The sequence below is a fragment of the Diospyros lotus genome, chromosome 12, assembly GCF_014633365.1.
Source record: "Diospyros lotus cultivar Yz01 chromosome 12, ASM1463336v1, whole genome shotgun sequence".
NCBI classification, from domain to species: Eukaryota; Viridiplantae; Streptophyta; class Magnoliopsida; order Ericales; family Ebenaceae; genus Diospyros; species Diospyros lotus.
Genome location: NC_068349.1, coordinates 21,429,201 through 21,442,153, shown reverse-complemented (window position 1 = coordinate 21,442,153; position 12,953 = coordinate 21,429,201). Strand labels below are relative to the sequence as shown.

General features: G+C 37.2%; 1 protein-coding gene across 1 annotated transcript; it reads right to left on the bottom strand.

Annotated features, from left to right (window-relative positions):
* Positions 1-4,471: 4,471 nt before the first annotated feature.
* LOC127787556 (uncharacterized) lies at positions 4,472-11,188 on the bottom strand (the record flags this gene model as incomplete). Its single annotated transcript, XM_052315616.1, is given in 6 exon segments — positions 4,472-4,969; positions 5,835-6,775; positions 6,778-7,785; positions 8,251-9,653; positions 9,723-10,410; positions 11,008-11,188. Coding segments are annotated over 6 exon segments (4,719 nt in total), but the record flags the coding sequence as incomplete, so codon positions are not given.
* Between the last annotated feature and the right edge of the window lie 1,765 nt (positions 11,189-12,953).

Below are 12,953 nucleotides of genomic sequence, written 5' to 3'. Positions count from 1 at the left end.
TACCCTGCACATTTATTTATCAAAACAACAACCAAATTTATCAAACATTAATCCTCTTGTTAAAGCAGGTATAGGGCGATTATACTCGCCAGTGTGCGAGTGTGCGTGTAGTACAATTTTAAATTTATAATTCGGTGAGTCCGAGTCGGTTCACAAGGAGATTATTTTGGATGAAAACAGAAATCACTGAATATTTGATTTTAAGAGGTGATTAAGATAATCTAAAGGAAATGATTAAAACTAAATTAACAATGAGTTTAAGTAGCTTGGGTCAAGACAATTTCAGTGTCAAAACCAATTAATTCCCAACTTAATAGAAAAGATCAATAATATTCATCTGAATTAAGTTTTGCAGATCTATGAGTAATTTTAGTTCAAGATAATGATAATTCTTGTTTAAGCAATCTCCATACATGGCATGGAAATTCTAAGTTAAGCAATTATCATGAATTGAATTATATCCCACAAATAGAATTTATAGGTACAGATTAATCATTTGGGCTTGGGTATGAAAACATTTCCAGGTCTAGCAATCTCCATATATGGCATGGAAACTCTAAGTTAAGCTTATGCTCCAATCCAAACTCAAAGATACACTATACGCACACTGCTCAAATTAAATCAGATTAATATTACACAATTGAAGCACAGCTTTCTTTGGGAATCATTGGCGTTGGACACTGTCCTTGCCTTAACCCAAGATCGGATTTAGCTACTCATCTTCATTTTTAAAATAAATTGGCAGGAATTTAAATGATGGGAATTAAAAGACAGTATTTAAAAGACTATTTTTTAACCGACCATATAGGCGGTATATAATGAAAAGACAAGAATTGAAAGACTATTTTTTAACTGACCATATAGGCGGTATATAATGAAAAGACAAGAATTGAAAGACTATTTTTTAACCGACCATATAGGCGGTATATAATAAAAAGATAATATGAATAACATAATACAACTATATGGAAACAAAGGTTGAAGATTTAAGAGAGAAATTCTAAGAACGAAATCATATTGAAACTAAAGTGAAAATTTTGAGAGAGAAATCTCAAGAACACAACTATACTTTCATTATAGGAAAATTGAATGGTTACAAATGCACCCCAAGTGCTCTATTTATAGGGTAAAAGATGCAATAGAGACCACTCAATTATATAATTTAATAATACAAAATATCTAAAGAAAAATAAAATAACTAATTTAAAAATACAAAGATAAATAAAATATCTAACACATGATGTAAGCGATGATGTCATTCCAACTCATGATGTAAGCAATGATGTCACTCCAACCCATGATGTAAGCGATGATGTCATCAATTTGTGGGACTTGGGCTTTTCATATTTTTGGGCTTGGGCCTTCCTTGTGTTGGGCTTAGGCCTTCCCTGTTTTGGGCTTGGGCCTTCCCTGTTTTGGGCTTGGGCTTGTGCCTTCCTTGTGTTGGGCTTGGGCCTTCCTTGTTTTGGGCTTGGGCTTGGGCCTTCCTTATGTTAGGTTTGGGCTTGGGCCTTCCTTGTGTTGGGCTTGGGCCTGGGCTTTCCATGTGTTGGGCTTGGGCCTGGGCTTTCCATATTTATATTATTATATATATTATATTATTATGTATATTATATTTATTTTTTTATATTTTTATATTAATATTTTTAAACATGCACAAAATTACAAAATGCATAATAATATTCAATTTAAACCATTTTAAGATCAAAATAAGGGTGAAATTATAATAAAATTTTTACAAAATTGATCACTAATCACACCCCCCAACTTAAACATTGCTAGTCCCATAGCAATTAGACTTTACACTGGCCAGTATTTATTCACAATAATCGCATGAATATAAAAAATTTAAATTCGAAACCGAAATACATAGAACAGAAAAGCTATCTATCATACAGTCGAATATTCTAAATCAGATTTTGGTCAAAGGTCATACAATCTTAGGAACGGCAATTAGGATGACCATCATTCTACCTTACTCCCTCGAAGTTTTGACTTCAAACCTTACTATGGATTTTCTCTCCAATAAAAAAAATGATTCCTCTAGTGTACACACAAAGCGGTGCACCGTTTTAAGAGTAAATGTAAAACAAGTTCAAACTCGGTGTCATCCCAAATACAAAGAACATATTTTCATGAAAGAATAGGGAATTTGACATAGCTTCATGACTGGAATAATGCCATAGATAAATAACTTCTGAATTTAAATAGAATTCCCTACTCCGAACTCGAATCCTGAGATCACATGATTTATAGCATCAAGAGGGACCAGACCGGGCTGTAATGGGGCTATGAGGTTAATACGGGTTGTTAAAGAAAAGGGTAAAGTGTGCAAAGGGTGTGTTGGGATTTTTTTTTTTTTTTTTTACACTAATATCAAATTAGACATATTTTTTTCTTCAGCATTTATTTTGAAACACTCATGCTGAAAAGCTAAGAGAACTTCCTTTTCTTCTTTTTTTTTTTTTTTTTGTTTCTTTTTAATATGAAGTACCGAGATAGACTGATTCCTAAAAACACACCAAGTTGGACAAACTTCATATGGTTCTAAGTTAGACGAGGGTAATGAAAGGAATTATGCTGAGAACAGCTCAAATGGGCTAGCAAGGGGGTTAATGTAAAGAAAGAAAAAGGTTAATAGGCCCAAATTGAAAGAAATTGATCCCCTATCATACTTCTACAAAACGATGTTACTCAGTCAACTAATTCAGAGTTTGAAACCAGCCAAATTCATCCGCTATCATACTAGACATTCAAAGCAAATTGATGTTTTGAAGCTATTGAAAATATGAGATCAACAATAAAGCGCATTTAGAATAAGTGTTATTTCACTCAGAATTAATGATTATTAGGCTCAAACACTCACTCCGGTAATAGTCTCCACTTCTGTTGAGGGATCATGCAGTGTGCTAATTAACTAATTACCATTGCCTTTGACTTTATGACCGACAAACCAATTTCTAATTATTGAACACCCGATGCATGCAAATCACTTATTCTAATCCCATATATCTACGGTTTCAAATAAGAAATTAATGCATTCATGATTCATACTGCAAATTCAACTAGCTATCAGTTTATAACTCCAAAGCTTTAGGGATAGCATTATTTAAAGCACGCACAATTTTTTTAATTTTTAATAGGAGTAGATAAAAGTAAATAATTCACATAAAACTACAAGCAAGCAGTTACAAATTCACAGTTAAACATGGACTAGATAGTTCATAAATATACCTTACTCCCTCCAACTTGAATTGCAGTAATAAAATAGGGTTTGTTAGGAATACCTGTAACTCCACGAGTCTGTAAGTTTACTGTGAACTGCTAAATCTTCAACAAACAAGTGAGAATACTCTACATATATATATATATATATTTTTCACACTGAAATAAGAAAAATTCATGCAAGTCATATAATAAAGAAATGCGTCTCAAGAGTACAAAAAGTACTCCTTACTCAGCCATCTTATCATAGACTCGTCTAATAACATTCCACAATTTTTTAAACAAAACATAAAATAAATCCATGCAAGTCAAAATAAAGAGATGCGTCTCAAGAGTACAGAAAATTACTCCTTACTCAGCCATCTTATCATAGACTTGCCCTCCTTAGAGGGATAAATCTAAATTAATCGGACCCCTTTTGCGCTTGCTTCCAATTACCTTAGACCAGTCTATCTGAGGCTCGTAAGGATCATGCTGTGGAACATAAGTGTGTAATTTCTCTAGTAGCTCCTCAGTGGTGGATGCGGAAATGAGAATATTTCTTGCAGAAAGAGAAATGAACTTTTGTTCCACAGCCTGATCAAGAAAAGAGAGCAACCCATCAAAAAATGGTTAATATTTAAAAGTCCAATGGGTTTGGTATGGAGATTGCTTTTAGCCTAGGAGATTATACAAAAGATTTCTTCAAGTGTACCAAAACCTCCCGGCAAAGCAATGAAGGCGTCTGACTGATAAATCTTACAAACCATGCGCTCAGACATAGAAGTCGTTCTTATAAGTTGACCTCGTATGTACCCGAAAATCTGTGGATCAGCCAAAGGGATTGGCATAATACCTACCACATATGATTGCCCAAGATGTGCAGCCTGTGAAACACATCCAGTCAATCCACGACTTCCCCCTCCATAGACCAAATTAATTTTTCTCTCTCCCAATTTTATGCCAAGTTCGCTTGCTGCAAGTGTGTAACAAATATCGCTCCCAGGTTGAGAGCCACATAGTACACATATGGTATTGATTCGACGAACTGGCTGGCCTTCCATTTATGTTAGTTCTTTATGTATGCCCTGAAAGTAGAACTGGTTAAAGAGGTTTGGCAATCAAAAGTAACTACATAGAAATTCGACAATAAATAAACATAAACAAAAATCATGCGTATATACAAGTAGTTGTGATTGTGGCTCACATCTTCCTCTGGTTTTACGTCCATAAACGGCTTAAACACCTTCTATGAAACGGAGATAGGCTTCCCATCCAATTTTCTTATAGATTGGCAAACAGGGTCAATTATAGTCAGATTCCCAAGACTATAGCGTTGGTGGTCACTTCTAAACTGGGTCCATAAAGCAAGAATTTCTCGTTGCACTATTCCACACGGATGCGTCTCAAGAGTCAATCGGATATCATCCAAAGACTCCTTACTCAGCCCATCCTTTATGAAACAAATTTTATCATCTCGATTTATGGAAGTAAACCCCACAGATTTGCATCGTGTGTTACAAGTCCATCGAGCACATTTGTGACAACCATTTAATCTTTTCGCTCTTCTTTTTTTCGAAAAACTACTCTTTCCCAATCCTGGAAAATGCTTAAAACTAGGTGAGATTTCGCCAAGAAATCGAACTTTTGCTTCAATTAACCAGCGAATATCCTCAGGGATATTTTTATACATCAACATCCGAAGTCTTTCACACCTAGTGGCATAAATCTTTTTTAAATCATTTTGTGGGAGAGATGGATAGTACTTGTGAATTTTCAAGAGCTGAAGATCCATTTTTTTTAAAACAGAACTATAGTAAAAGAGAAATAAAACAAAATTATGAATCTTACAAAAGGAACGAGAGTACCTGATCGGAGAACAACACAAAAGAGAGAAGACTGAGCTCAAAGAAGTGTGGCTTGCCTCATGCAGATACAGGTCTCTTATAGGGCTGTGGAAGTCACCATTCCAACAACTACACTTGGCTCGAGACGTGCCACAAGTGTAGGGTCACGTCTGGCGTCTCATTTTTCAACGTTCGGCGTTTCTTTTCAACGTTTCACATCTCCTTTTTCTTTATAGGGCAGTGTGTCATTTCCTTTATAGGGCAGTGTGATTGCTTTGCCCCAAAAAATAAATAAATAAATAAATAGTTGTCATCGGCATTGAGTTTGTCTCCTTCTTATATCGTTATATATATATATTAAGAAAATAAAGTTTTTATTTTATTATATATGTTTTAATAATTTTTTTTTTTTTTTGAAGGGGCCTCATAAAATCAAAATCACATATACCACACAAAACAACAATTCCCACCTTACCCCCCAACTTGAATTGCGTATTGTCCTCAATCGACAATAATAGAAAAGATAGAGGATAGACATACCTGGCGGTCATCGATGCATGAATATGTGATGTTTTCTTCACCCTGAATAGCTACAGGGGTTGTTATTAATGTCATGGACCTAAAGACATCCATTTAACCTAAATGGAAAGGTGGTCTTTTAACGTCAGATTCCCAGACGATACGAAACCTCTTTTACTCATTTAATGGTGGATCCCCTAAATCCACACTTCCTTCGTCTTCCTCATAACTATACTGATAAGGTTTCAACCTATGACCATTGACCTTAAGGCATTGCCCTGACTCTTGATTTTTAATTTCGAAAGCCCCATATTCCGAGATGGACTTGATTATGAAGGGGCCAACCCATCTTGATTTTAATTTTCCTAAGAATAAATGCAATCGAGAATCATACAAAAGTACCTGTTGCCCAACATGAAAGCTTTTCCTAATGATGCGTCGGTCATGCAACTCTTTCATGCGAAGCTTAGCCAGTCGTGCATTTTCAAATGCATCGTTTCTTATTTCATCAAGCTCATTTAATTGGAGCTTCCTAGAGAAGCCTGCTTCGGTCAAACTTTTGTTGATTCTTTGAATTGCCCAATATGCTCTATGTTCAATTTCCACGGGTAGATGACAAGGTTTACCATACACTAATCTATATGGAGACATTCCCAAGATCGTTTTATATGCAGTCCTATATGCCCAAAGAGCGTCTACTAATCTCAAAGACCAATCTTTGCGATTGGTGGCAACGATCTTTTCTAGGATATGTTTAATCTCCCTATTAGCTAGCTCAGCCTGACCACTGGTTTGGGGATGGTACGGCGTGGAAATCTTGTGCAACACACCATATTTTTTCATGAGACCTGCCACGACCTTGTTACAAAAATGAGGGCCCCCATCACTAATGATCGCTCGTGGCATCCCAAACCGACTGAAAATGTTTTCCCTTAAAAATTTCACCATAATCCTATGGTCATTGCTCCTTGTCGGGATTGCCTCAACCCATTTGGACACATAGTCAACAACAAGTAAGATATACTCATGCCCAAACGAACTAATAAATGGACCCATAAAGTCTATACCCCAGCAATCAAAGACTTCTAACACCTGGATTGGTTGTAATGGCATCATGTTTCTCTTGGATAGACTGCCTAGTTTTTGACATCGATCACAACTTGAACAAAATCTGTACACATCCTTAAATAATGTTGGCCAATAAATCCACTTTGTAGAATTTTTGCAACTGTTTTCTTGATGGAAAAATGGCCTCCACAAGCAAGAGTGTGACAAAAATTTATGACACTTTGTTGTTCATGATTAGGGATGCATCTGCGAATGATTTGGTCAGGACAATATTTGAACAGATACGGGTCATCCCAGAAAAATGTCACCACCTTCCTAAAAAAATTTTGTTTATCTAGTTTGGACCAATAATCTGGGATCTGTCTAGCGACTAGATAATTTGCTATATCAGCGTACCATGGAAAGGTGAGTTGTTCAGTTTGAGTGTTTGTTTGAAACAATTGTTCGTCAGGAAAGAAATCTTGGATTGGGTTTTCAAATTGATTAAGATTTTGGCATGGTAGACGAGACAAGTGATCGGCTACCACATTTTCTACCCCTTTTTTGTCTCTGATCTCGATATGGAATTCTTGTAACAATAAGATCCATCTAAGGAGACGGGGTTTTGCATCCTGCTTTGTTAATAAATATTTAAGAGCAGCATGGTCAGTAAAAACAATCACCAGTGACCCCACGAGGTAAGACCGAAATTTGTCTAGGGCGTAGACAACTGCTAGCAACTCTTTCTCTGTAGTGGTGTAGTTCTTTTGAGCCTCATTAAGAGTTTTGCTAGCATAATATATCACATAAGGTTTCTTGTCTTTCCTTTGCCCTAACACGGCTCCTATCGCGTAATCACTGGCGTCACACATCAGCTCAAATGGTAGGGACCAATCAGGGGACTGAATGATAGGTGCAGAAACAAGTGAGTTTTTTAATTTCTCAAAAGCAGCTTGACACTTACTGGTCCACTCAAAGGGCATGTCTAGGACTAAAAGGCGACATAAAGGTTTGGCTATGGCACTGAATGAAGCAATAAAGCGCCTATAAAAACCAGCATGGCCAAGAAAAGACCTAACATCCCTCACATTCTTTGGGGCGGGTAATTTTTGAATTAATTCAACCTTAAACTGATCGACCTCAATACCCTTAGAAGAAACAATGTGTCCTAAGACACTTCCTTGAGTGACCATGAAGTGGCACTTCTCCCAATTTAGCACTAAATGCGTTTCTTTGCACCTCTCTAAGACTCTTTCTAAATTTTTCAGACAACTATTAAAGCTGTCTCCATACACTGAGAAGTCATCCATGAAAACTTCCACCACATTCTCTACCAATTCACTAAAAATGCTCATCACGCATCTTTGAAATGTTGCAGGGGCATTGCATAGACCGAATGGCATTCGTCTGTAAGCAAATGTCCCGAATGGACAAGTGAATGTGGTCTTCTCCTGATCCTCTAACGCGATTTCAATTTGATTATACCCAGAGTACCCATCCAAGAAGCAATAGAAGGCATGTCCCGCTATTCTCTCTAAGACCTGATCTAGAAATGGAAGCAGAAAATGATCCTTCCTTGTCACAGAGTTGAGCTTCCTATAATCAATGCACATAAGCCATCCAGTCTGGATGCGCATAGGGATGAGCTCATTGTTCTCATTTGCTATCACAGTGACTCCTGACTTCTTAGGTACAACTTGAGTCGGACTGACCCATTTGGAATCTGAGATGGGGTAGATGATACCTGCATCTAACAGTTTAAGAACCTCTCCCCGGACAACTTCTTTCATGTTCAGGTTCAAACGCCTTTGCATTTGCCTTACAGGTTTCGCATTTTCCTCTAAGAATATCCTATGGGTGCAGGTGAGGGGGCTAATGCCATGTAGGTCAGAGATAGACCATCCTATAGCTTTTTTGTGCATTCTGAGGAGATCTAGTAATGCTTCCTCTTGATGCAATTCTAGGCTTGATGAAATCACTACTGGCAAAGACTCCCTTTCACCTAAGAATGCGTACTTAAGGTGATTCAGCAATGGTTTTCTCTCAAGTTGGGGTGGGCGAACCAAAGATGGTGTGGTTTCATTCCCAGGTAATTTCAATGGCTCTAGGCCAAGCATCAGTTGTGTGATCACCCTGGCTGACTCAACGTCAGGCTCTATCCCTTTCGAAGTTTGCTTCTCTAATTTATAAATAACCTGCTCATAAAGAGCCTCCTCAAAGTATTCTTCACTTAAGGTCTGGATTAAATCAACTTCCTCCAATTCCATTTCGTCATTTGGTTGCTTAGTTACCTTGAAAACATTCATCTCCACCGTCATATTCCCAAATGATAGTTTCATGATCCCATTCCTACAATTGATGATTGCATTCGAAGTAGCAAGGAATGGTCTCCCTAGGATAACGGGAATAGGTGACTGAGGACCCTGGTGGGGCTGGGTATCTAAGACAATAAAGTCCACTGGGAAATAGAATTTGTCCACTTGGATTAGGACATCCTCCACAATCCCACGAGGAACTTTTACTGATCGGTCAGCCAATTGAAGAGTGACCCTAGTGGGCTTGAGTTCTCCTAACCCTAGTTGCTGATAGACACTGAAAGGCAATAGATTGACACTAGCCCCTAGGTCAAGAAGTGCTTGGTCAACTTTTTGGATTCCAATTATGCAAGCAATGGTAGGACACCCTGGGTCCTTGTACTTTGGAGGGGTCTTAAATTGAAGGATAGCACTTACTTGTTCCGTCAAGAATGCTTTTTCCCGCACATTGATTTTTCTTTTGACTGTACAGAGATCCTTCAAAAACTTAGCATACGAAGGTGTTTGCTTAATTGCATCCAATAAAGGAATGTTTATCCTTACTTGTTTTAATACTTCGTATATGTCTGCATTTGTTTTATCTCTTTTTGATTGGGTTAATTTTTTGGGAAAGGGTGGTCGAGGTTCAAATTTGGATCTCTCTTCAACACTCTTCCCTTTTTCCTTTTGCTTTCTCTCTTGCTCTCTTTCTTCCTTCTCAGCTTTCTTTTTACCCTCTTTACTTCCTTCATTAACTTCCTCATCATTCATTTCATCATGCCCTTGGTCTTTTTTACTAGTGGTAGGCCACATTGTCCTAGGGTCCTTAGGTTTCTCAATTACTTTCCCACTCCTAAGGACAGTGACAGACTGGACTTGTTCATGATTCTCACTAGATGACCCTTCGGCTCTATGGGCTTGACCTACGGGGTTCGGACTTGGTTGTGAGGGAAACTTCCCTGGTTCTCTAACACTCAAGGTCTGAGTCAACTTAGTTAGCTGACTTCTCATGTCTTCTAGAGCCCTATTTGTTTGTTCTTGAAACTTGGCTACTTGGGTATTAGTTCCTATTTGACCTTGCATGAATTGTTGTAAGGTGTCCTCTAGAGATCTCTTATGAGGAGGTTGATATGCACCAGATGACCCTTGGTTTGGTTGGTAAGACTGTGGCTGTGAGGGGAATGGTGCATGGGGTTGGGCGGCAGAATCATTTCTCCATGAAAAATTAGGGTGATTACGGGAGTTGGGGTGGTATGTATTGGAATTAGGATTGTACCCTAAATAGTTCCCACTCTGATTCTGATTCTGATAAGGCCTACCCTCTGTCTGACGTGGTTGTGCTCCAGATGCTTGGCCATAGAGGACCTCTTTAAAAGCAGGAATGGTAGGACAATCTTCTGTCATATGGCCATTCGTCTCACAAACCACGCAAAGAACTTCCACCTCATGGACGGCCTTGTTTTTTTTTAACTCTAATTCTTCCATCTTCTTTGTTAATGCTGTTAACCGGGCATTGATGTTATCACTTTCACTTATTTGAAATTTTCCTCGAGGTTGTGGACTAACATGCTCTCTTGAGTCTTCCAAAGACAATGGACTTACCTCTCAATTCCTAGTATTCTCAGCTAAAGTGTCGAAAAAGTGAAAAGCTTCTTCAGGTGTCTTCTCGTAAAATTCACCATTGCACATGGTCGACACTAACATCTTAAGGTTGGGGGTTAAGGCATCATGAAAAAAACTAACCACCCGCCACTGCTCAAAAGCATGATGTGGGCAAGTAAGAAGTAGATCCTTGAAACGATCCCAAGCTTGAGCAAATGACTCGGTGGGTTTACAAGCAAAGTTCATCATTTGTCTTTGAAGGGATGCTGTCCTATTGGCGGGAAAGTATTTCTTTAAAAATTTAGTTTGCATTTCTCTCCATGTTCCTATTGATCTCGACTCTAATGTGTTTAACCACATTTTAGCTTTGTCTTTTAATGAAAATGGGAACAATTTTAGCCTCACAGTATTCTCATTGACATTCTGATGGACACAAGTGCCGCAGACCTCTTCAAATTCTCTCATGTGAGTGTACGAATTTTTCGAATCCATACCGTGAAAAGTAGGTAACATCTGAATGGTACCCGGTTTAAAGTTGAATCTATGATGGTTAACTGGAAGTACAATGCAAGATGGAGTAGTTTGCCTCGGAGGGTGCAAATAGTCCCTGAGAGGTCGAAGCATTTCAGCTCCCAAGGGATCTTGATCAACATGATCACCCCCTTGAGCAGACATGTTATCATTTTGTTGAGATATTAGATATTGTGAATGGACTTCTTGTTCTAGCACTCTACCTGATCTAAGTCTCATACACTGTTTAGTAACTAAAAGTTACCTAACAAGTTTTTTTTTTTTTTTTTTAAGTATATAGATTTTTTTCTTTATCTTTAAAATATTTATTTTTTTTTTGTTTTTTTTTAAAAGTAGTAAAACAACAAAAATAACACACTAAGTTACCAATTAATCTCCCCGGCAACAGCGCCAAAAACTGACTGCTACGCTACCCTGCACATTTATTTATCAAAACAACAACCAAATTTATCAAACATTAATCCTCTTGTTAAAGCAGGTATAGGGCGATTATACTCGCTAGTGTGCGAGTGTGCGTGTAGTACAATTTTAAATTTATAATTCGGTGAGTCCGAGTCGGTTCACAGGGAGATTATTTTGGATGAAAACAGAAATCACTGAATATTTGATTTTAAGAGGTGATTAAGATAATCTAAAGGAAATGATTAAAACTAAATTAACAATGAGTTTAAGTAGCTTGGGTCAAGACAATTTCAGTGTCAAAACCAATTAATTCCCAACTTAATAGAAAAGATCAATAATATTCATCTGAATTAAGTTTTGCAGATCTATGAGTAATTTTAGTTCAAGATAATGATAATTCTTGTTTAAGCAATCTCCATACATGGCATGGAAATTCTAAGTTAAGCAATTATCATGAATTGAATTATATCCCACAAATAGAATTTATAGGTACAGATTAATCATTTGGGCTTGGGTATGAAAACATTTCCAGGTCTAGCAATCTCCATACGTGGCATGGAAACTCTAAGTTAGGCTTATGCTCCAATCCAAACTCAAAGATACACTATACGCACACTGCTCAAATTAAATCAGATTAATATTACACAATTGAAGCGCAACTTTCTTTGGGAATCATTGGCATTGGACACTGTCCTTGCCTTAACCCAAGATCGGATTTAGCTACTCATCTTCATTTTTAAAATAAATTGGCAGGAATTTAAATGATGGGAATTAAAAGACAGTATTTAAAAGACTATTTTTTAACTGACCATATAGGCGGTATATAATGAAAAGACAAGAATTGAAAGACTATTTTTTAACCGACCATATAGGCGGTATATAATGAAAAGACAAGAATTGAAAGACTATTTTTTAACCGACCATATAGGCGGTATATAATAAAAAGATAATATGAATAACATAATACAACTATATGGAAACAAAGGTTGAAGATTTAAGAGAGAAATTCTAAGAACGAAATCATATTGAAACTAAAGTGAAAATTTTGAGAGAGAAATCTCAAGAACACAACTATACTTTCATTATAGGAAAATTGAATGGTTACAAATGCACCCCAAGTGCTCTATTTATAGGGTAAAAGATGCAATAGAGACCACTCAATTATATAATTTAATAATACAAAATATCTAAAGAAAAATAAAATAACTAATTTAAAAATACAAAGATAAATAAAATATCTAACACATGATGTAAGCGATGATGTCATTCCAACTCATGATGTAAGCAATGATGTCACTCCAACCCATGATGTAAGCGATGATGTCATCAATTTGTGGGACTTGGGCTTTTCATATTTTTGGGCTTGGGCCTTCCTTGTGTTGGGCTTGGGCCTTCATTGTTTTGGGCTTGGTCTTGGGCCTTCCTTGTGTTGGGCTTGGGCCTTCATTGTTTTGGGCTTGGGCTTGGGCCTTCCTTGTGTTGGGCTTGGGCCTGGGCTTTCCATGTG